This window comes from Pogona vitticeps, chromosome 3, assembly GCF_051106095.1.
Source record: "Pogona vitticeps strain Pit_001003342236 chromosome 3, PviZW2.1, whole genome shotgun sequence".
NCBI classification, from domain to species: Eukaryota; Metazoa; Chordata; class Lepidosauria; order Squamata; family Agamidae; genus Pogona; species Pogona vitticeps.
In genome coordinates this window covers 143,448,365-143,473,233 of record NC_135785.1, presented here as the reverse complement: position 1 = coordinate 143,473,233, position 24,869 = coordinate 143,448,365, and the positions used below count along the sequence as shown (strand labels likewise).

At 41.2% G+C, this 24,869-nt stretch overlaps 1 protein-coding gene across 6 annotated transcripts in view; it reads left to right on the top strand.

Annotated features, from left to right (window-relative positions):
• The window catches only part of KLF12 (KLF transcription factor 12), a 328,938-nt gene that overhangs the window by 156,238 nt on the left and 147,831 nt on the right, over positions 1-24,869 (top strand). For all 6 annotated transcript variants that reach the window (XM_078390763.1, XM_078390764.1, XM_078390765.1 and 3 more), the window contains exon 3: positions 3,789-4,326. In XM_078390763.1, the coding sequence (XP_078246889.1) occupies positions 3,789-4,326 (538 nt within the window). The remainder of the gene's footprint in view (positions 1-3,788; positions 4,327-24,869) is intronic.

The window sequence follows — 24,869 nt, the reverse complement described above, 5'->3', positions numbered from 1 at the left end:
AGAAGGAAAATCGACTTTTGCTAATAGGTTAGTAAAAAAGTAAGCAGTCACCTTAGCCCAGGAAAATTTCTCTGGCTCCTAAAGAATTTCTCACACTGAAAGTAAATAGTAAGTAAGCATGCAAGGTTGTTATTTTTCTCCAACAGTGATCAATACCAGTAAACATAATAACATGGTTCTTCATGGTGAGCTTGATTAAAAAGAGGCAATGACAAACAAAATAGGAAAGGTGGCATAGTGAGCCGGCAGCAACAACTTCAGCCGAGGCAGTAAAAGGACACACAGCAGCATTGAATCATTTTGAGTGTTTTGTAAGCTAAGCGCTGGTGATTCATTAAGCTTTGTAGAGAGAATGTCCAGTTGCAGAATACTTGGCAGAATGCTACATTGTTGTTCTCTGAATGCCACTTCAGCTAATGATGGCAAAAGGAACAAATTTACAACTTTGTAATTGCTAGCTTAATTGATTGGGTCAATTGCTTTTAAGTACAGACCTTCTGTATTGGATGCTTAATTAAAGACTCAATTTTGAAAATGAGTGGTTTCTCTAAGATCTGTGTGATGAAACCCAGAAGATGGTTGTTACAGTTCTATACTCATCTGGTACAAGGTCCTACTGAACTCTGTGGTCTTTGATTCTAAGTAGATCTCAATAGGACTGCACTGCTAAATGCATAAAACAAAATATGAATGTGTCCACTGTGTTCAGTAGTTGACTTGAAGAAAGCCTCTTTGCTTGATGTAACCTGCAGTTGGACATGATCCGTTATGTTCTCTTCTTGAAGAAGAAGAAATTCACAGCAAGTGGTGATTTCCCCACAGAAAGTAGCAGGTCAATAGGCCCACAGACAACCATATTATAATGCTGAAGAGAAGCTTGCTTTCTCTGCCTTTCCTTGCTGCTTTTCTTTGAATATAATCTTGTTATATCTCTCTGGGTCATAAAGAGCTAGATTTATTGAAGCCAATTCATGAGACACTAAATCATTTTAGTAAAACAGCTGCATTTCACAGCATTCGGTTTTATCCCATTAAAATTGCAAGTCTATAATATGCAATTATGTGTATACTCAAAGAAAAGATATTATTTTCTGTGTAGAAAGAAAGAAGTATAAATTTCTCCCCTTTAATTTGTAATATATTCAGGCTTGACAGTACTAATTTGCACTGCAAAGTAATTTGGGCATAAGAAGCATATGTCAACATGAGGAGTAGCTGAAGCTTTGTCTCTGGGGGATCAGAATTAAATCTGTCTAGTTACAAATATGGTTGATATGCTCATCTTAATTTTTTGACCCAGTAATGATAATTTATGAATCTTGGGCTTTTCCTCTTCTACTTAGGATTTGCCATACCCAGGAGAGCAGAAAAATGTCATAAATTTGCCTCTGTTTCTAGGACTAGTTAGGAAAGGCAGAGATGTCTCAATATCATGTTTTGTGATGAAGAGCCTCCTTACCAAAAAATAACAATTGGAAAACGTCCCATAGAGAGTCTAATGGGCCACAAGGGTGACTCCCAGCAAGAAGTGCCACTGGTATGTGTGTGTGTCCCCTTCTGCTTCCCAGCCCAGGCAGGCATTGGTAGTGGGAAAACCTCTCTTTTGCTGCCTTCTTTCTCCTCTCCCCACCCAGAATTCTGTCTCATAGATCCTGGTCAAGTCCAAGAAATAACCCCCCCCCCCAAAAAAAAACATCCTTAGTAATTGCATCCATTGCTGATCCCTAGTTATGGTCATCTGGTGTGTCCCCCCCTCCCCGGTTGATGTATAGAAGGAGACTGAAAGTGAAGCATGCCTGCTGTATCAATGCTGGGCAAAATCCTGTTTGTAGAGGCATAATGCAAAGTTACATCCTTGTAAGTGTGCCAGGTATTATCATGGGCAACTTGGAATTGCATGATTCGATGGCTCACTCAATCACATGATTCCCCATTGTGACCAGTGACCAGTGCACTGGCAGAAGTGTTTTGTGGATAGCATTTCCACCTTGGCTACCACAGGCATAGCACTGAGCTGTGCAAGAGATTTTTGCCCACTCTTTAGAAATGCATTCCAAGATCTCCTCAAAGTCAAAACAGGAACACTGATTTGCCAGGGATGTGTATCAGAAAACAGTACAAAAGAAGCGTGTGGCATGGAATCGTTGCTATGGGGAGAATCATTCCTCACACCAGGGATGGGGAATTTTGGCCCTCTGGTTGTTTTGGACTACCAGCTCCCTTGGTTCCTTACTTTTGGTTATGCTAGTTAACCTCTTGGGAGTTGTAAGACAGCCATAAAAGTTTCCTGCCCCATTATATGTATTCAATTCTTTTTGCTTCTTTCATCTTTAATCAAACATGTTTTTTTAGATTTTTAAAGCACTCCTGTTTGACCGGAGATGATAGTAAAATAGGTTGGTGAGGGAGCAATGTAAGTAAGAATGCATGTATCTTACCACTTCCAATTCCACTGTAAACTATTTTCTGCCTCACATTTATCTTCATTAACTTTAGGACATCATGTAGGTATTGGATCAGGGAGATGATCTGATCTGTGGAGCTGTGGGTTGTGATGGGTACTTTAATTTGTGTTTTCCTCTCATGAAAACATTTTTTTCCAGAATGTCTTTTGTACTTGCAAAACAATTGCCAAGGGTTGAGACCCGCCAGTTGTAATGTTGAATAACAATTTTTTTTTAAAAAAAGGAGTCTGGCCTTCCACCGAATGTGAGGGAGCGATTCATCTTGGCACATGATATATAGATGGGGTAAAAATGACATCAATCAGCTGTTCAGTGGGATAGAAGTAGATATAGAAGACTTTGAGTGCATTTGAGCTGTACAGTTGAGCAGCAGGGCCCTGCCTGCGGATTTGCACTGCAGCAACAAAAATGCCATCACTTTTAAAATAGCACCCTTCTATGGAAAGACAGCACAAGAAAGCAATGTCTTCCTTTATTGATGACCTTGTTGGAATTTCTAGATAGAGAAAAAATTCCTGACAAATAAGCTGACCATGATTTAGTTCGTTTGAAATGTTCACAAGAGATTCATGAGAATGAGTGTCATGCCAGTAAAGTTAGGTTCATGTGTTCATATGGAGTATCATGAAAGGATCTGGATAATGAAGACTTTCTGGTAATTTTTTGATAACAACATGTCAGAGTTGTTAACAACAAGCTGGACAGGACAAGCAAAGGGCAGGTTCATCTGTGCCTTATTCCTTAAATATGTAAGATAAAATCCAACTTGGAAATGTAGATAATGGGTTCTGAGTTGAGGTCAGGGTCAGTATTCTCTTTGAATTAGTCATGGGCAGGGTTGGAACACCCTTTTTCCTGTCCTGTCCTGGTTGCCAATAAGTAAGCAGAAGAAGGAAAGGCATCATTTGTTATTTTGTTTTCAACATGTTTACTAATAAGATGAGCTGGTGGTACTCCGTTTACTTCCCAGACTGGAATACATGGTCAGGGGAGGGGGGGAGATTCTGGGCAGCTGTAGCCTTACTGGGCATCTTATTTCATACATGACTGAGCACTGCTGGCCCATTGGCCTACTAAAAATGTTGTGGGAACAGAACAAGGGATGCCAGCAACTCATCCTTCCCTGGTGAACCCTCCAGAGTCTGTGAGCCCAGGCTTTCACTGTGCCACTCTTGTCAGTTATACTTGGCCTCCTTGAGTTAATCTGCTTTCCTTGCCAGCCTGCCTCTTGTCCCAGTGAAGATATTTAAATTCCTAATTGCTTATTATGATTTTACAGCTCCCAGATGGTAATCACTTGTTTTCCTTCTCTTTTCCCCACAGTCTCCAAACGCTCACAGTTACCCAGATATGGAAGCTGTACCCCTCTTGCTGAACAGCATGAAGGCAGATCCAGAAGAAGACTCCTTGCCCACAGACCATTTCCAAACACAAACTGAGCCAGTGGACTTGTCAATAAACAAAGCCCGATCATCCCCTGTTGCTGCTTCATCCTCCCCAGTATCCATCACGGCATCCGCATCTTCTCCTTCTTCTACTTCAACATCTTCTAGTCGACCAGCTTCATCACCAACGGTAATAACTTCAGTATCTTCAGCAGCATCTGCACCATCAGTATTAACTCCAGGCCCACTTGTAGCATCTGCGTCAGGTGTCGGAGGGCAGCAGTTTTTGCACGTAATCCATCCAGTACCTCCTTCCAGCCCCATGAACCTACAGACCAACAAAATGAGTCATGTACACCGCATTCCAGTGGTGGTACAGTCGGTACCTGTGGTCTACACAGCTGTGAGATCACCAGGGAATGTGAACAGCACTATAGTAATACCGCTGCTGGAGGATGGGAGAAGTCATGTGAAAGGTAAGGCATCATCCTATGAAAGGTATTTGCATAAAAGGAACATGAAAATACCTGCTGGATTATGATAGAACATTGAATGGCTTTGCAAACCTAACATTGCTTTTTTTTCTGTTACATAGGCAAACCAGAAATAAATGCTCTTCAACTGCCCTTGGACCATTTATGTCTATGCACAAATGTTAGGCTAGATATTAAGCCAGAACGCTGGCATAATACAGTTTCTATTCACCAAATTCCAACTGGCAGGGCCTAGTTCAAATGAAGCTGTTGCCATGAATTCTCCAGCTGACCTTAGATAAGCCATTGTTTCAAACTCCGTGATCTCTATCTTGGGGCTAGGGAGTGAATCTATTTGAAGTGTTTCAACACGTTAAGGCCTTGGTTAGTAACTCATTTTAAGAAAGATTGTATTTTAAATGATTCTGGAAGACTCAGTAGCTGAGTTTACCAGCTGGCCCACTACTAGAAAATGTAGCAGCCTTACTGTGAAGAAACTGAGAGAGAAGGGAACATGAAACTTTGGATACTGCTTGAAAAATTAGGTTGGTCTGTCTGTATCCGGGAAAGTGACTAGAACAGAAAGGATGAGGTCTTTGCTTGCTGACAAGGGTGACACCTGCAGTATATCTCCTGAGATAGGTCTGCAAGGCCATGTCTAGCTAGTCCCCTGATGCAATGTTAACTGGAAAAATTATTTCAACCAGGGAAGGGGAACATGAAATGCTCTTGCCTTCTCAAACATTTGAGGAAGAGACACCTGATTGCTTGTTATCTTGGAAGGATTTAGAACAAGAAGATTGATATATAAAGTTACTTTTAGTTAGTTTAGTGTTGTTCATAAAGGTTTTGCGTTTGGCTGCTGTCCTGCTGTGGGGAATGCACTTTGTGCATCCCTCAAAACCATGCTGATGTCTATGCTAGTCTGTGAGTATTGAGGGGAATAGCTTCCTTACATTTCATGTGTCTTCTTAATTGCCTTAGCTTTGTCTCATTAGTACTTTTTTGCTTTAAGTACCTTTTCAACTTTTTGGTTTTTTGTCTTTTTATTCTTTTTAATAAAATGCAAAGTATTCTCCAACCAACAGCCTGGTTTTTGGCTCAGAGGGTATTTGGTACAAAATCCATTCTTTGGCTCTGACTACGTATCAGGCATGTTTGGTTCTGTTTGGGTGTAGCAGCAGCTTTACCTTGCAAGCTGGGTGTTCTGGTTGAACATGCTTAGGCTTGTGGATTTGGGGGCTCCCTGGAAACACTGATAAGTCCAGGAAGACTGGGGTGTTAGGAGGTGCAGGTGTCAAGCTGGCTCCATAGTAATAACCATAACTCATTCTCCTGAGTTCACCTACCCTGGGGCAAATAGGGCAGTGTGACTGGATGCCTGTGTCCAGGGGGGCCTTCTATAGCCAATCTTCATGCTTACGACACTGAATACTTGGCTCTCAGACTGAAGTGAGCAACTGAGAGCAGTCAGTTTGTTGCTGTTCAGCTGTTTGTCTACCTCTTACTATGGCTGAATGGCATAACTGTTGGTGTGTAGGGCCTGTAGTCAACATGGTAGCTCTAGTAGCAACAGTAGGAGCTGAATCAATGAGGTTCCCACAACATTGTTGTTTATTCAAAAACACCACAACCGTGGCCCAGGATGTGTAGCACAGATCAGAAAGGATAGTACAAAGGCCAGGAGGTCACTATGGTGGAGAATAAACAGTTCAAGGAACATTAATGGAGAGATTTAAAATGAAGAGAATGGCAAAGATAATAAACAAAGGAAATGCCAGTACACAATAAGGGACGTGAGAACAGATTTAGAGAAGTTTCTTACTAATAGTTTTGAGACCAGTAAAGAATTCTCTAAGAATTCTTTTCAGGTGCTGGGAGGTAGAGGCACCATCTAGAAATAAAGCTGGAACACTGAAGGACAACAGAGTATTACGAGAAGATAAGGAGATTGCAGAGGAGCTAAGTGAACACTTTTCATTTGCTTTCACTCCAGACAGTACAGAACAGAAGCCTTGAACTGATATTTTCAGGGAAGGGAATCTGACAGGCTGAGGTAAAGAATGACAACATAAGAGGAATTCCTAGTTCTTCTTGACAAATTAAAGTTGAGCAGACCACCAGTCCAGATGGTATGCATCTGAAATTTCTCAAACAACTTGAATGTGACAATGCTTTTTATGAGAAGTAGGTAATGCATCTCCGGTATCAGTCTCTGTACCAGAGAATGGGACTGTGTCCTATACAACAACAATTTTTTAAAAAGAGATATATAAAATTGCAAGCCATTATTAAAATTTGTGCTGTATAAATGGTGAGCAGTGTTATTTTTAAAAAAACTGGCAAGCCTATAGAAAGGCAAGCCCTGTTGAAGAAGAATTTCTGTCATGATTTTTTGGGGTCTTTCAGTGAATCAGTGCACGTATAGACACAGGTGATCTGGTCTTCAAAATACTTTTGGCAAGGTCCAAAAGGTCCCAAAGATTCCTCAGCAACTTAACAATCACAAAAAGAGAGAGAAGAATTATGGGCTGATAACAGGTTATAGAACAGGCATTAAAGAGAAGGAATAAATTGTCACTACATCCAACAGAGAGCTGTAAACAGTGCCACTCACCCAGCTATATATTAGAACAAGTGTTTTTTAACATCCTCATTAATTAGAGTTTAGGAGTGAGGTGGCCACATTTGTTGACAACACAAATTATTTATGATAGAAGAAAAATAGATTGGGAAGAGCTCTCAAAGGATCTCTCTAAACTGGGGAAATGGGTATTTAAATGATGAATAAGATTCCATATAAGTGAAAGTAAAATGATGAATATTGATCCCCAAATGCTAGTTCTGTACATACACTGATGCAATCTGAGGTGGCAGTGACTAAACAAGGGGGGAAAATGTGGGAGCTACAATGAATGCCTCACGGTTGCTGTAAATAAGATAAACTATTATATTTATAGTTACAAAAAGAATAAAAAATAAAGCACTGCCTGTCATACTGTTCTTATGCAAATGAGTCATGTGACCACACATGGAATACTGTGTACAGTTCTGATCACTGCCACAAGAAAAGATATTGCAGAGTTGGGAAGGATGAATAAAATGGTAGCCCAAATGCTGAAGTGGCTAGAGCAACTCCTACATGGAGAAAAGACCGCAGTGTGGATGGTTGTTCAGATTTCCAGGAAAAATAGTCCAGACAAAATATAAGTGTTTAAAACTGTGCATGTTGTACAGAATTACTAAAACCTTGGTCAAAAATAAACATCAGAGATAACCCATAGTTATAGCTGGATGTTGTAGAACGGTGATAGACTCTCTCTTGACTTTCATTTCTGAAATGAGATTTCAAAGAAACCTTGAAGACAAAGCAGCCTGATTTGGGTAATCCCAGAGGAGAGTGAAGTTCCTACTGTGATGCTCAAGTGTTCATATTAGTAAAGCTTTCCCTTTTCTACAGACTGTTTCTAATTTCTGTTTCTGTCCCCAAAATAAGCCACTGAAGTTGAATGGTGAGAGAACCAGCACAGATAACAGGAAGTAGCTCTTGATCAGGCAGATAGCTTTCGTAACACAAGATGCAGTGCTAGCTGGCCAACCTTAGACAAATTTAAAAGTGGGTTGGATGGATTCATGGAGGATAAGGCTATCTGTGACTACTGACCATGATGGTTATACGTATATTGCATCCAGTACCACAAGCAGTGTGCCGATTATAGGGGAGCACATGGAGGAGGAGGATCGTTGTCGTATGTAAGCTCCTTATAAGAAGATGGCAGACCACTGTATGAACTAGAGATGTGCAGAAGCAACTAAATTTGGATTCAGTATTAGAGCCCTTGTCAATTATACTGAGGATCCTCACTGTCCTGTCAGGAAGAGATAGGCATGTTTTGCACCCTGGCTGCCCCAGATGTAACTTATAAAATGTATCACCTGTGCCCTGGCCAACCAATTGCTTGACACACCAATATAAATCCGACACCACCCTGTGGCTGAAAGTCAGTTGGGATGACAACAGATAAGAGGGCACCAGTTCTGGTACAAACCTATGGAGACCAGTATTCTCCACCAGTGAGAATGGCTGATCACCCAAGGCTATCATCTCCCCTACGTGATGAGAAATCTTGGCATTTTTATATTTGCGGAAGGCCTTTTCCTATCACCCATTCAAGCTCCTCCAGGATAGCCTTGAACTTGTTCATGATACGTGGGTCTGGCACTTGCTCCCACCTCTTACTGTTTACCCATCTGCCACCCTGCTTTCCCAGGCTGGTGGCTCAAGCTCTGCCCTAATTACTCTTACCCTTCACAGCAAAGAAACCCACTTGTCCCTACAGTGCCCACTTCATTTGTCAGCAGCAATACCCTATGCTGAGTCTTTAGGTAGCTGAGCCAGCTGCTATTGGAGGGGTGACCCAAGTCCTGCTCATACTTGGGAACCTTTTTGCAGTGAAAGCACTCAGCCAAGGGAGCATCTTTTGCACAGCGTTGAAAATCCTTCCAGATTATTGACTTCTTTGGCGTTTTTGACTGCATGTTCCTAACAGAGATCTCTGACTTTTCATCACTACCAGTGATGGGTGGGTGGCAAGTGCCCCACTTCAGTCCCCTCAGTCTCCTCCTCCTCCACATCAGATGTGTATGAAAAGAAGTCACCACCAGCCACAACGCTACTATGCACAAGAGAGATTTGCTGGGGATGAGGGTTAAAGGTAAATCTTTCACTGAATAGGATGGAACTGCATAGTATGAATATGGAAGGCAGTGTATGATGATCTTCATAAATCTCTTTCTGAACCACAAATGCAACTGCTATTGCTAAAGCTGAGAGTGTCAGTCTGAGTGCAGATTGTCATCCTTGTCCTTCTGTGGCACATTCAGTCTTTGGGGGAGGGGAAGTGCTTTCGTCTCCATCTTTCTTGGCCCCTTGCCCTGGCTGGATTGCACAACAACATCTTTGGAAGATGTCTTTGGTTCACTTCTATCTCTCCCACCTTAAACCAGGGGCTTCTCTGACACCTCCTTGGCAGAGAGACAAACACCCTATACTGCTTTTTTGCTTCTCTTTCATACTGGTAATGCTGAACAGGAGAGCTGGGTTCAGTTCTACCTACTACCCAGGGTGCCAGAGTGTCTTTAAGTTTCATATCTCAACAAATCATTCCAGGATGGCTGAGAAATACATTTCACTTCCACTTCTTCCTCTAGCAAGCGGAAACCTAGTGTTTTGCTTTCTAACCTATAGGAGTAAATGGGACTCTGAATATTATGAAATATTATTACAGATATTCAGAATGACCAAATTACAATTTGGATATATATTTGGATATATTCGGAACTAACCAAATATGTCATGATTTGGTGCATTCTGAATAATTCTGAATCTAAACGCCGATCCCTAATATGAACAGAATGCGGGACTGGATAGGGTTTTTGTCTTATTGAGCTAGGTTCTTCTCATTTAGGTTTCCAGTACCCACTCACCTGCACCTAAAATTGCAAGGGAAGCAGCTCCCAAGTGGCTATATTGGAGACCTGGCTCAGATGGAAAACAAGAGATTTTATCAGCCAAAAATCGTAGTGTCTCATTAAATCAGCATATAAAGGTACAGGTTAATCTGGGCTTGATTTCCTTCAGGGTAAAATTTCTCTTCCTATTCCTGTCTGCATATATTTGAAATACTTTGAGGAACAGTTTCAGGCAGAATAGATGCCACAAAGCTTCCCTGTAATATTACTATCTTTCACTCTCTACACGAGATTCTTTCTTCCCGCATACCTTCTCCTTCATGTAAAAGGAGAAAAGGTGGTTCTGGAGAATTATGTTTTGATAAGTTGTTCAGAGCAAAAATGAAGTAGGCAATGGTTTGTAAAGCTGGATAAACATCACATTACCATGCATGCTTGGATGTCCAGAGAGAGGAGACATTGCTAGCTAGAATAAAACAACTAAAATACTTCCAGAAAAAAAATAACACACACACACACACACTGTCTTTTAAAAGGCAGCTAGTGAAGAAATAGGGAGAATACATTGTTCAGTGAGACTTAGGAATTCAGTATTATAATGCACTAGGGAGTTTTATCACTGCTTAGTCATTTGCACCTATTGGTTAGAGTGCTGTGATGTCATAGAATATAATCTGCTAAAGGACATGTCTCTCATGGAATGTTGAGAAAGGTCCGCCTTCATGGCCTGAAGGGAAAACTAGTTGGGCTGGAAGAATAAACCCCAAAATTTAAGGACAGGATCAACTACATACAGTTGCATAGGGGTGCTTTGCCTAGAAGCTCATAGCTTGCAGTGGGACATACACTCACCAGTTTATGAATAGGAACAAGTTTATGGACAATGAGTGCCTTGTTTAGAAACCTCAAAGTTTAGAATAGTGACGACCTACATTTTTCAAATCTATAATTGCTTTTATTTTCCCTGGCTTGGTTTTATGTTGGGTGTCATAATCAGTTATGTATTAGACAACTTGATGTGAGGTAGGTCTTAACACTTTCAAGAATTTGATTTAATACACTCTCAAGTATTTGTATACAGATCTGAGTTCTACATTATTTAGTTCAAAATGAAAAAAAAGTTCAAGATATGGTAGTGGAAGGAACCACCCCTAGGGTTATATGCTGTGTGTGTGTGAATTATATGTGGATGTATTGATGTACATAACTGCTATGAATCCTATATACCTACAGGAAATCATTTTGCTTGTGAAATTACTATAAAGAATGGTGTTGATTGGATGGAATAATTAACAGCCTATGGTAGATTAGCAGCAAAATGCATTTATGGGAACAAACTCCATCTTCCCCAGAGTGAACAAGAGCAAGCAGTTAACTCTGTGAGCCTCACAGTCTCATAAAATCTCAGTAAAGTCTGAAAATGGTAGAGTATGTGGAATCTCGCTATAAATTGCAATAAAAATTACTCTGTAGACTCTATATTATGATCATTAAGTTCATGGATGCTGCTGCTGTGTACATAAAGTTTTATGGAATAAATCAACCAATTTTGCTGCCCCTATTGGAAAGCAAGCTGTCTTTGATTTAAAAGTTGATTGGTGATCTTCGACCATTTTTCCAAGAGCACAAACCATTTATAATGACCTTTAATGGAAAAGCAGATGAAGGAGGTGGGGGTGGGGGTTGGGGAGAGCCCTTGTGTTTTTGCTTTGTGGAGAGTTCTTTATTATGAGGCGTTACAGAGGTGACATTTTTTCTGCCAGAAGCACATTTGTTTGAGTTGTAAAGGAGAGGTTTTGTTGTTATTGCTGTTTCCCAGCGCAGCTGCTCTGAGGTATATTAAATAAACCTCTGCACAATATCTAGTCTCACTGGGCTTCATTTGGAGTATTTTATGTCTATCTGTATTTGTCTGAAATGTTAAGGAGTATATTTAATATTATCTTTTCTTCTGCATTACTTCTCTGCTCTGTAAAGAGACTTCTGGTACAGTGTGGTTTGTGGCTGGGTTAGTTTAGGAGTAGAATACACATTTTGCATGTAGAAGGTCCAAGTATCAATTCCTGGCATCTCCAAGTAGCCTGAAATTCTGGGAAACTGTTACTAGTCTGCATTGTTAATACTAGGCTAGATGGACCAAGAACACACTTCCCTGTGTTCTTATGTAACCTGTCAGTGAAGTGCTAATAAATGAAGATTTTATGTCATAACAGAGTGTTTAAATCTATGCAGTTTTGGGACTTGCATCCCACAGATACAAATCTGCAGACCTCTAGATTTTGACATCTCTAGGGAAGTACTTATAGTTTATTTACCTCCAGTGCTGTGGCTCCTGCTATTGGTTGCCTTCTCTGACCCGCACCATCCTATTGAAAAAAAAACACATTCAAAAGCTGCTGTGGTGCTTCCTGGGAGTCACCATTTTGGAGATGTCCTCTATAAAGCTAAATGAGCAGCCAGACTACAACTCTCCGTTTCCTCCACACCCAGAGCAGTCTGGTTCCTGCTGGTTAGTCAGCCACTCCTGCCATCATGTGACTGGCCAGAGGGACCTCCTGAAGGACGATGACTCCCAGGAAGCATAATTCTAGCTTTCTTTACTATAAAAGGTAAACTAGAAAGCAAAGGCCAGAAAAAGCAGCGAATGGTGGGAGGCTGAGCAATAAAGGTACGGTAAATAATCTGGAAGCCCTTCGCTAAGAAGGGTGAAATCTATAGGTCTACAGATTTATGTTCGTGGACTGTAAGTCCTAGAAGTCTACCCAGAAAATTCTTGCAGAATTCTTGAAGCTGCAGTCCAAAACCACTAAAGAGCACACCCCTAATCTTTTGACACCTTCTGATGCTGACTTTTCTGTCTGTGAAACTCTGTTCTTTGCAGAGGGTTCTGGGGTATATCATCAATTGAATAGAGATTTAAGGGAAACTATTAGCATAGGACCAAAAGTGTCTCCCTTCAGCATTTCCCTTCAGTAATACATTACAGAGGACAATTGATAATGGTGATCCACGTGTCTTTTAGAGAAACTGTCCTCCACAGCAATGGTTCTCAAACTGGGGTCCCCAGATATTCTTGGACTGCAATTCCCAGAAACCTTCACCACTTGCAGTGCTGGCCAGGATTTCTGGGAGTTGCAGTCCAAAAACATCTGGGGACTCAAGTTTGAGAACCACAGATCTACAGGAACTGATCTTCTCAATGGGGAGACCATGAGTAACCTCTGAGGACCCTGGCATATGACCTACAAACCACTGCACCACCCTCATAGGCAGCTAATGCAAGAAAAGAAATAATAGTGTGCATTGTAGTTCTAATATTCATTGATTTAATTTCACTTTATAGAATTATGTTTTAACTAAAAGAGTGCCAGTGTCTCATGACACTCAAGCACTCCTTCCCCTCTTTTTCTGCTCTTTCTCATGTGTGTAGCTTCATTATAGGCTTCCTATAAACAGTATGTGGTTTAAGAAACTACACTTTTTTTGTATTCCATTGTTTAGGTTAGTGACTCTCAAACTTGAGACCCCATCTGTTCTTGGTCAAGAATTTCCAGAAGCTCTAACTGACACAGTTCAGTGTTTGGGAGTAGAGATATGCACTTCGTATTCATATCTAGGGGATACAAATACAAAGTGTGACAGCACAGCTGCCACGGCAGTCTGTCCCCACGCTCTAGAACCAGCCCCATCCACTTACCAGGCTCTGCATGGCATACACATCTGTCAACATCGTCATCACACCAATCGTGCATGCATTCCCACTGGTGCTTCCCCATCTCTCCCCACAGCAGCTGAGTGGGGAGACTCATCTTCCCACCTTCTCGCTGGAGTGGTCGGCTGCAGGGAGAGATGGAGAAGTGCCAGCAAGACTACTTGGGTGACTTGCGCAACAACGATGTTGATGGATGCTCGTGCTGCATGGAGCTTGTTAAGTGGACGGGGTTGGTTCTGGTAGATGGGAATGGGCCGTGGTGGCAGCTGTGCTGCCACACTTCATATTCATATCCTGGGGATACGAATACAAAGCACACATCTCTATTCGGGATAACTGGTAGTTGTAGTCCAAGCACATTTGGGGCCACAGGTCTGAGAACCACTGGTCTAAATATTGTCCCAGATGGGTAACAAAGGGTTTATAACTTTCCAATGCCCAGTAAGGCTTTTGTGTTGTCAGCCGTGAAATATAGCATCACTGATTTACCTAACGTTGTTCTTATGTGCTGTCAAGTTGCTTCTGACTGATGACAACCCTAACAGTGTTTTCAAGGTGCCTGAGATGTTCAAAGAGTGGTTTACCATTGCCTCCCATCACTGAGTTTAGAGGGCTAAGCAGGGAATTCTAATTTGACACTCTTTCCGCTACACCACATTGGCTCTCACATCATCTAATGAGCACTGTTTTATTATCTGCAGTCTGCCTTCTTCATTATACCCCAAGGCGTCATGTGGACTACAAGGATTTAAGATCATACTTCACCACTTCCACTTTTCCTGAGCCTCCAACTTAACTTTTGACATCTTGCCCTATGAGGAGATCATAAAAGAGAAGACAGTAAAGCACATACTTTTTGTAGGTTTTGTTGTTGGTGTCTTAACCATTGCCCCATTATAGATGCTAGAATTTTTTTGTGCCATCAAAACCAGCTCTGTGCTTGTTTGTGACAATTTGCTGTGGCATCCTAATTAAAGAACTCCCACTGCAATGAAGCCAAAAAAACAAACAAACCCCTGCCTCACCTGGATCTGAGTCTGTCAAAGTAGGCAGACCTAAAGCATTGTTCTTCTGGAAACATCACTATTGCCGAGAAAGCAGAATTCTACCCATAAATCTCTAATGAAGCAAGAAGAGAATGTGTGTCTTATGTGTCATCTGATTGCATCCAACTCACAGTGACCCTAACAAAGTTTTCAATGTACTGTATATGAGATATTTGACAAGTATTTTTACCAGTGTCAGTGTCCACCCCACCAGTAATTTTCCATGGGAGAGAAGAGATCTAAACCCAGATCTTCTGAGTCCTAGTCCATCACTTCATCCACTACACTTCAAGGACTCTCAAGAGGAGAATATATGTATTGTGTGCCATAAAGTTTATCCTGGTTTCCAGGATTTTTGAGGTAGAGAATACTGTACACAAAAGTGGTTTACCAGTTCCTTCTTCTGGAGGCATTTTGGAATTATGAAGCTTGCCCATGACTATATAGGCTGGCTTTTATCACAGGAGGCATAGTGAGGAATCAAACTCTCAACGGCTACTTGGCAGCTGCAAAGAAGGGGCCCTACTGTTGTCTTGAGAGCTGACAGAAAAGATGTTGTCAGGGGAAGGGAAGAAGTCAGTCTGGTTTGAGTCAAGACTAAAAACTGTCCCAGATATCAACAAGTTTGGGGAACACCAAATTAGGGGGGGGGGGGGAAGTATTAAGGATCAGCAATATTTGTTGTCATTTTCATCATCCCTACACTTTTGGGTCATTTGATTCTTTCTGAACATTTGGCAGCATTCAATTCCTAACAAATTATATTTCCAGGCATAAAGACAAGGGAAGGATTTTCACAGAGCTTTAAAAGCAGTTTCCACCCTCCCTTTTGTGGCTTTCCCTGCTTGGCATATTTATTTTTTTGTTCATGCTTTTGCTTCACAGTAAATTTACGTCATGATGAATGCAGGCACACCCACCATGAGTGTGGGGTTTTATTCCAAATATAGGATGAGAGTCGCTTCCGTTCTGTAATGCCAAGTCAGTTTATGAGAATTAATCATCTTTGGTAGCTGCTGGGCATATCCACAAAGATGTATTAAGCATTAAGCTGCCTCAGATTCATTATAATTCAGGATGTCTGGTACAGTAGTAGTCATATAAATGTTGACATTCAAGCTCTCTGGAATTTCAAGTTTTAGTGATGTAATCCTGATAATAGCCTTTAAAAAGTCTTGGCTGAAGCTGAATTCTTGAGAATGAATATTGATACTGATGATCTGGCCTCATGCTTTAAAGAAATACACGTTTCTGTTTTTCACTTTTTAAACAAATGCAACCTGCTTTGAAAACCTATCCCAGATTGCCTAAATCCCCATGGCATCTACCACTTCAAATTATGTCCCTTTGAAGAACTAGTGGTTTCACATGTGTAGTATCTCCTTAAGAATGTCCCTCATGGTGATTTTAACTTTGTGAAAAATTGGTCACTTTATCTCCGGCTGCCCACTAAGTGCCAAAGAGAAGTATTTTGTCACACATTTTCTCACACATACATGTTGTTTTGACTTATGTACCCCTCTATAGTGCTAGAACATTCTTTGGGTGGTTTATAACATGATTTAGGCACTCCCCCCCCCCCAGCAGACTGGGGAGTCATTTTACCTACCTCAGAAGGATGGAAGCCTGAGTCAACTCTTGAGGGGTGATCTAATTCTGTTGGGATTGAACTCATGTCATGTGCTGAGGCTTGACTGTAGTGCTGCAGTTTAATCACTGAGCCACAGGGCTCATGTATGTGATGTTTGGTAAAATTCTTCTTGACCATGGAGGCCGATGCAGTCCATTAAATGTGTATTGGACATGATGTAATGTCAGGTGATGTGCCCAGTGATTGGCTGGTCAAAGTATTAAGTGCTGCACACTGTAGTGCTGTGTGGAGTATTGTGTTGGAGAGTTGCTGCACGAAGTGCTATTCGTTTACTTACTGTAAGTGTATTATTAAGTCTGATGACTGATGTACATAGTTCTTAGTTCTCTTGTACATAGTCTGTAAATGCATTGCTGGTGAAAGAACCTACTGTCTCTGTGAGTCTCTTTGCTGTCAACCTGGAAGACTGACTTGTCTCAAAACCATCTCCCGCACCCCAAATCTTGGCAAAAATTGATAGAGGGAAAAGGTTGGAAACGTTAACTTGTCTTGGATTAAAACTCCTAGAAAGGCCATGGGGGATTCTTGGAGTTGTAACCTAAAAAGTGACGTTTCCAAACTCAGAATGGTAGTGATGAAAGATACCATCTCTTCCACTTCGAAGCATTTCCTTTATCCACATCTTATTCTTAGACCCCTGATTTTTGTGGTCTCACCCTGCGTTTAGTGAATGCTTCTCTGCTGTATTGAACCCACTAGAAAGGGCACCAAAATAGACAGTTTCTTATGAAGCAAAAAAGAGATCTTGGAGATCAAAATATAATAAAGTCACATAGGCTGGGAACACACAAGCAACTGTGTAAACAATCCAAAACGATGCCTTCCAGTGGTCCTTGGTGATGGCACTGTACATGAAGCCAGTGATGTGCAATCAATACATCATATTTCCCACAGTTGAATTTGCTTATTAGTAGCTTAATTAGAAACTGCTCCTGCAGTATGTCATTCTACATGGCAGGTCATATTAATTTGTATAAGGTTACAGACTTACTGGGCATAATCCATTATGCACATTGAAGTTAAATGTTTAAAATACTTCTCTGTATCTATTAGTAATGCAATCTATATTTGATTGTAAATTAAATGATGATTTACAGATCACAGAACACCAAACCAATTTGTTAGCAAATTTCGTCTTATATATCTTATTTATTGATGGTGTTATTTCATATATAATGGTTGTGAATGTAACACTCCTTGCAGTTTAATTCTCTCCTGGTACAGACTAAATAGTTATGAACCATATTTTCTTTTAGATTCCAAATGGGTGGCTTGTTCTCTTGTTTTTCCTCTTTTTTGATGCAGTGGTTCACAGAAATCTTTGGTAGCAGTGAGTAAGTTGCCCCACAGCATGTTTGTGTTTCTTGCTGGTATTCCTCTTGTGTTGTTCAGAAAAGAGAAAAAGCATAGAACTACACAACTAGATGGCTCAGATCTTCTGTGACTAAAGCACATGGGGACATGAAGTTCTCCAATACATGGGCTGTAAGATCAGATGTGGCCCTAAAGACACGTGTTTTGAGACTAATCCAAGCCATTTTGTTGCCTCTGACAGAACAGGCTCCAGGCTCAAAGTTGAAGTACTGTATATGGTACCTTAGAAAAACTAAATTTTCTTATATCTACTGTAAGGTGACAACTCTCACAAGGTTCCCTTCCCCTTCCTTTGTAAGAATAAGATCACAACTATACTAAATTAAATAACATTTGTGCCCTTTACAACACACCTCAGATCTGCTTCTTTCAGCTGTCTAATGCATTTCAGTCAGTGGTAGCGCAGGCCCTGATCTCAGCAGTACAGTGGACCCTCTACTTATGGAATTAATCCATATTGGAATGGTGGCAGCAGGTTGAAAAGTCTGTAGGTGGAGTCTCCATTGACCTACAATGCATTGAAAACCAATTAATCCGTAACTGGCTATTTTTGTTCCATTTTTGTTCCATTTTGGTCTCTTTTTTTCTGGTCTGTAGGTTGATTCTCCGGGTGCAAGTTGAGCCTAAATTTTGTTGCCAGAGAAGTCTGTAACTCGAAAAGTCTGTAAATCGAGGGTCCACTGTATTCCTTATGCTGAAGTGTTAATTAACACCAATGAGTGTGAAAGAGTCCTGTCCAAAATGTGTCTTTCCTAGCTGATCACAGCTGACCAGCCAGGTATTATAGCATGCTCCTTCCCTTTCCATAGAAGCTTCGGTCATGCATTAGTGTGGTGTGGTGCAAGGCATAATGGAGTTGGACTGCTGTGGGAACTCACTGGGGGAGTTGAACTGGTCAAACTACTCCCTAAGTTTGTCATTTGCCTTGAAAACCCTATTGAGGTCATTGTAAGTCAATTCTGACTTGATGGCACATAACAGAAGGTCTTATGGTGCAGCATCTTTGGCATGAAGACATTATAGTAATGCTTCATCACACTAACAGGTTTTATTGCATGGGAGAGGATATTAATATTCTATATCTGTGTCCAAGAAATGATAATCTTGCAGGTTTAGCAAATTTACTGTGTAATTAGTTGGACAATTCTGAAAGGGCACGATAATATACAGTAGCTGCGATTTAAAAGTCAGAGTTTGGTGGTGAACATCTTGGGGTATCATTTGCAAAAGTGAAGATTGTTCTTCCCTTTCAATTTGTTAAGGTTGCTAAGAACTTATGAGCTCTTCTTTGTATACATCAACTGTTTCTAGCCATAGTGCACACACGTCAAAAGGACCAAAACAATCCCACATAGCAATAAACAATCCACTATTTAGTTTTCAAGTTAGTTGAGGTATATGGCATTGATGACCAACTGTATACACAATATGGAATTCCCTTTTAAATGTATGTATTAAAATATAAGAGTTGCCAGTGAATTCATTGAATGTCCAAGCTGCTTTGCTTTACCACTGAGACCAGTTGTACCTCATATGCTCTGTTATATTCTTTGATCTCTTGATTCAGTCTTTGGGGCAAACATTCAAGGAATCTTCATAAAAAGATCTGATTGTGCTGCCAGAACCTTTATGCTCTCATTCAGATTATAACAATAATTTTAATGTTCTAAAGGGAGGCATCTGTCCAGTTGCTTTTACATCAGATGAGCCTTGTACACCAAGTCTTTGGTGCAAAACTTTTCATTTTTCTCAGCCTTCTGTTGCTCAACATTGTCATCCTCTATCCTCTGTTTCTCTATCCATCACCACTTTTCTTCTTCATTAGTCACAGTCGTGGAGCAGCTTGGTTCTAATAATAGATTGCTGGATGATTTGTACTAGATCCAGAAGGATCTACAATAATAGACGATGTGATCCTACCAAAATTAAAATAGACCCACTAGTCCATAGAAAATCTGATTCTGTGCACATGTTTTTTCATAGAGCCATGCTGGCATTTAAAAGCCTACACATAGTGGGTAAGAATCCTTAACACTGGAAATATGATAGTATTAGTGCTGAAGTGTGTTATATTTAGGTTGCACACAAAAAGCATTGTTGTTGTTTAGTCGTTAAGTCATGTCCAATTCTTCGTGACCCCATGGACCAGAGCACGCGAGGCCCTCCTGTCTTCCATTGCCTCCCGGAGTTGGGTCAAATTCATGTTGGTAGCTTCGGTGACACTGTCCAGCCATCTCATCCTCTGTTGTCCCCGGGGATGGCCAAAGTATTGGAGCCTCAGCTTCAGGATCTGTCCTTCCAGTGAGCACTCAGGGTTGATTTCCTTCCAAATGGATAGGTTTGTTCTCTTTGCAATCCAGGGGACTCTCAAGAGTCTCCTCCAGCACCACAATTTAAAAGCATCAATTCTTCAGCGGTCAGCCTTCTTTATTTATTTATTTCATTTATTTATTCAATTTTTACCCCACCCCTCTAGACAGTGTCTACTTGGGGCGGCTTACATAGGTTAAAACACATCAAAATAACATATATAAAATATGGTCCAGTTCTCACATATATGGTCCAGCACTCACTTCCATACATCACTACTGGAAAAACCATAGCTTTGACAATGTGGACCTTTGTTGGCAAGGTGACGTCTCTGCTTTTTAAGATGCTGTCTAGGTTTGTCATCGCTTTCCTCCCAAAAAACAGGCATCTTTTAATTTTGTGGCTGCTGTCACCATCTGCAGTGATCATGGAGCCCAGGAAGGTAAAATCTGTCATTGCCTCCATATCTTCCCCTTCTTTTTGCCAGGAGGTGATGGGGCCAGTGGCTGTGATCTTACCTTTTTTGATGTTGAGCTTCAGACCATTTTTTCTGCTCTCCTCTTTCACCCTCATTAAGAGATTCTTTAATTACTCCTCGCTTTCTGCCATCCGAGTGGTATCATCTGCATATTGGAGGTTGTTGATATTTCTTCCGGCAATCTTAATTCGATTTTAGGATGCATCCAGTCCAGACTTTTGCCTGATGTATTCTGCATATAAGTTAAATAAGCAGGGGGACAATATACTGCCTTGTCGTACTAGTTTCCCAATTTTGAACCAGTCAATTGTTCCACATCCAGCTCCTGTCCTACATATAGATTTTTCGGGAGATAGATAAGGTGGTCAGGCACTCCCATTTCTTTAAGAACTTGCCATAGTTTGCTGTGGTCCACACAGTCAATGGCTTTTGCATAGTCAATGAAACATAAGTACAGTGGGGTCTTGACTTAAGAACGGCTCGAGTTAAGAACATTTTGACTTAAGAACCACTCTCATAGGAAAATATTGACTTGACTTAAGTATTTAGATTTGAGTTAAGAACTGAAAAAAAACCACGTGGGAGGCAGGGAAAGTGCAAAATTTGAACTTTCAGTTAACTGTTGGCCAGTGAAAAGGGTGCCTGTCTGCTTCCTCACTCCTCTCAGCATTTAGAGAGTGGATTGGGAGACAGTCTTCAGACTGCCTGGTACTGCCTGGACTGTCTTTTCCCTGCCTTCCCTGAGCCTTTCTTGACCTAAGAAAAAAAGAAACAAAATATCCCCCTCTAGTGGTCGAAGGCAGAATAGCAGCTTCCCATTAGTTTCTATGGACAGAAAAGAGCAGATACGGATCAAATGGTTTTCAATGCATTCCTATGGGAAATGCAGATTTGACCTGAGAACTTTTTGACTTGAGAACCGCCTTCCAATACGGATTAAGTTCTCAAATCAAGACCCCACTGTAGATGTTTTTCTGGAACTCTCTGGCTTTCTACATAATCCAGCACATGTTAGCAATTTGGTTTCTAAAGTGAATTACAGTAGTCTAATTCCGAGGTTGCAGTTGCATGGATCAACATGGCCACAGATCTCTGGTTTTTCCCTTTCTATTCTTTTCCTATATGTCTTTGTACTGTTCATTTAAGCAAGTTCTCTTGTCTCTCCTTGCTATTCTTTGGAGGTCTGCATTCCATTTTCTGCAACTTTCCCTATCTCCCTTGCATCTTGTTTCCATTCTCTTCTCTGCTATTTGTAAGGCCTTTTTGGACAGCCACTTTGCTTTCTTGCATTTCCTTTTCTTTGGGATGGTTTTTGTTGCTGTCTCCTGTACAATGTTATGAGCCTCCATTCATAGTTCTTCAGCCACTCTGTCCACCAAATCGAGTTCCTTAAATCTGTTCTTCATTCCCACTGTGTATTCATGTGGGATTTGGTTTAGATTATACCTGACTAGTCCAGTGGTTTTTCCTACTTTCTTCATTTTAAGCTTGAATGTTGCTATAAGAAGCTGATGAACAGAGCCACAATCAGCTCCAGGTCTTGTTTTTGCTGACTGTATAGAGCTTCTCCATCTTTGGCTGCAGAGAATATAATCAATCTGATTTCGGTATTTCCCATCTGGTGATGTCCATGTGTAGAGTCACCTCTTGTGTTATTGGAAAAGAGTGTTTGTGATGACCAGCTTGTTCTCTTGACAATACTCTATTAGCCTTTGCCCTGCATTGTTTTGAACTCCAAGGCCAAACTTACCTATTGTTCCTTTTATCTCTTGACTCCTTACTTTAGCATTCCATTCCCCTATAATGAAAAGAACATCTTTCTTTGGTGTCAGTTCTAGAAGGTGTTGTAAGTCTTCATAGAACTGGTCAATTTCAGCCTCTTCAGCATTGGTGGTTGGTGCATAAACTTGGATGACTATTATGTTGAAAGGTCTGCCTTGGATTCGTATTGAAATCATTCTGTCATTTTTGAGATTGTATCCTGGTAGAGCTTTTCCCACTCTTTTGTTGACTATGAGGGCTACTCCACTTCTACAGGATTCTTGCCCACAATAGTAAATATGGTAATTGTCTTAATTGAATTTGCCTATTCCCCTCCATTTTAGTTCACTGATGCCCAGGCTGTCAATGTTTATTCTGGCCATCTCCTGTTTGACCACACGCAGCTTACCAAGGTTCATAGATCTTACATTCCACGTTCATCTGCAGTATTTTTCTTTGCAGCATTGGACTTTCCTTTCACTTCCAGGTGCGTCTGCAGCTGATTATCCTTTCTGCTTTAACCCAACCACTTCATTAGCTCATGGAGCTACTTTTTTATTTATTTAATTTATACCCCGCCTATCTGGCCCACTGGACCACTCTAGGCGGCTACTTGACCTCTTCTTCAGTAGCATGTTGGACACCTTCCGACCTTAGGGTCTCATCTTCCAGCATCATATCTTTTACCCTTTTGTTTTTGTCCATGGAGTTTTTTTTGGCAAAGATACTCAAGTGGCTTGCCAGTTCCTGCTCCAGGCGGGTCATGTTTAGGCAGAACTCTCCACTATGACCTGACTGTCTTGGGTGTCCCTGCACAGCATAGCTCATAGCTTCTCTGAATTACTCAAGCTGCTTCACCATGATGAGGCAGCAATATGTGAAGGGGCATACTGAACTCCTTTTTATTGGGAGTGAGGGATATATGAAAAGAAGCAGGTGTAAGAAATGAAAAAGTATAAGAAACCAACCTCAGGTGCCCAGAGGACTGCATGGCTCAGCTCATGCCTTTCTAAATGCAAGGCTGACTTTTGACTTGTTGCAAGAGAGGAGATGCAAAATACATTGCCTTCCCCATCCTAGTTCCATCCAGAATGTTTGGTCTGAATGTCTCTGCATCATTGTTGTACATGCTGGTTGGGACTGTTGGGATGTACAGGCCAAAATCCCTGGAAGGCTGTTCTAGAGTGAGGAGGAATTTGGGGAGATTTGGAAACTCATATTTCTCAAGTATCACTTGAGGTCCATACGTAGCTGTCCTTCCATTACAATTGTAACTCTAGATAGAATTAGAAAATAATAAACTTTGGGGTTGAAAAGGAGCTAAGGATCAATTAGTCAAATCCCTGCTAATGCAGGCAATTCCAGGTAAAACATCCCTGATAATCATCCAACTTCTGTTTTAAAACCTCCAGTAAAGAAAACTGCACCACTTTCCAAAGAAGTTTATTCCACTGCTGAATCACTTTTATTGTTAGGATGTCCTTCTAATATTTAGTTGAAAACTTTCTTCTAATTTTAGTTGGCTTAGTTCTTACTCTCTGGAGCATCTTGTGCCATCTTCCACATGATAGCCCTTCATATATTTGAAGATGCCCCACTTCTCCAATCTGTTGTGAACATCTTGAATTCTGATTCTGTCTGAGATATTAGCTACTGCTTACAGTTTGGTGTCATCTGCAAATTTAACAAATTTTGTCCTGCCAGGTGATACAAAAACTGTGCCGGAAGCAACACATATGGAAGGTGTTCAGCTTCCTCTCCTGTCATGCACAAAGGGTCAAGGACTCACTGCAATACAGGAGTGTGCTCAGGACACAGGCTCTGTAGACCTGGGTCTTGGTATATGCCGCCAGCTTCTTATTGAGCCATACTCTCTTTGTGAGTCTAGAGAACATGGTAGCTGCTTTGCCAGTGTATTTATCCAGCTCGACATCTAGGGAGAGAGTGTCAGAGATTGTTGAGCCAAGGTACACAAAGTCATGAACAACCTCCAATTCTTGCGACGAGATGGTAATAGAGCTTGCAAGTTGTACACGCTAGGACAGGCTTTGTATGCTACTAGAGCTCTCCTCTTATCCTTGATGGCTGGCATCAAGTCCTCCGAATGGGCTTCGAACCAGTCGGCCGTCTTTTTTGGTCTTCTTGTCAAATGTGGACAAGGCAGTGTTGTACACAGCGTTCTTCGTTCAGGTGTATTTGCATCAGCTGGGCCTGGAAGGGTTTCCTCAAGTGATTGGGCAAATTCCTCCACTTTTCTTTGATCGCAAGTCATGCTGATGTCAATATGTGGTCTTCCTTCCCTTTTCGTGTGATACAATCTCTTTGTTCACAGTTTTACTCTACCACACACCAGGGAGAGATCAGTATTGCAATCAGCACTCTGGTAACTCCATATGATCGCAATACTAGGAAGGCTAGAACGTCTAGTGAGGATCAAATTGAGCTGATGCCAATGCTTGGATCTTGGATGTCTCCAAGAAACTCTGTGTTGAAGCTTCGTGTTAAAGAATGTGTTGCTGACACAAAGACCATAATAACAGCAAAACTCCAGGAAGCGTTGGCCATTTTCGTTCATCTTTCCAAGGCCAAAACAGCCTAGACAAGTGGGCCAAGAATTGTGAATTGGGGAAAGAGAATAAGGGAAGAAAGAGTCAAGTTAGTCAGTGGGAAATGAGAAAGAGCCAGATGGCAGAGTCTCCCTGGGACAGGATGATATGAGACCCCAATCCATGGGAATTCCAG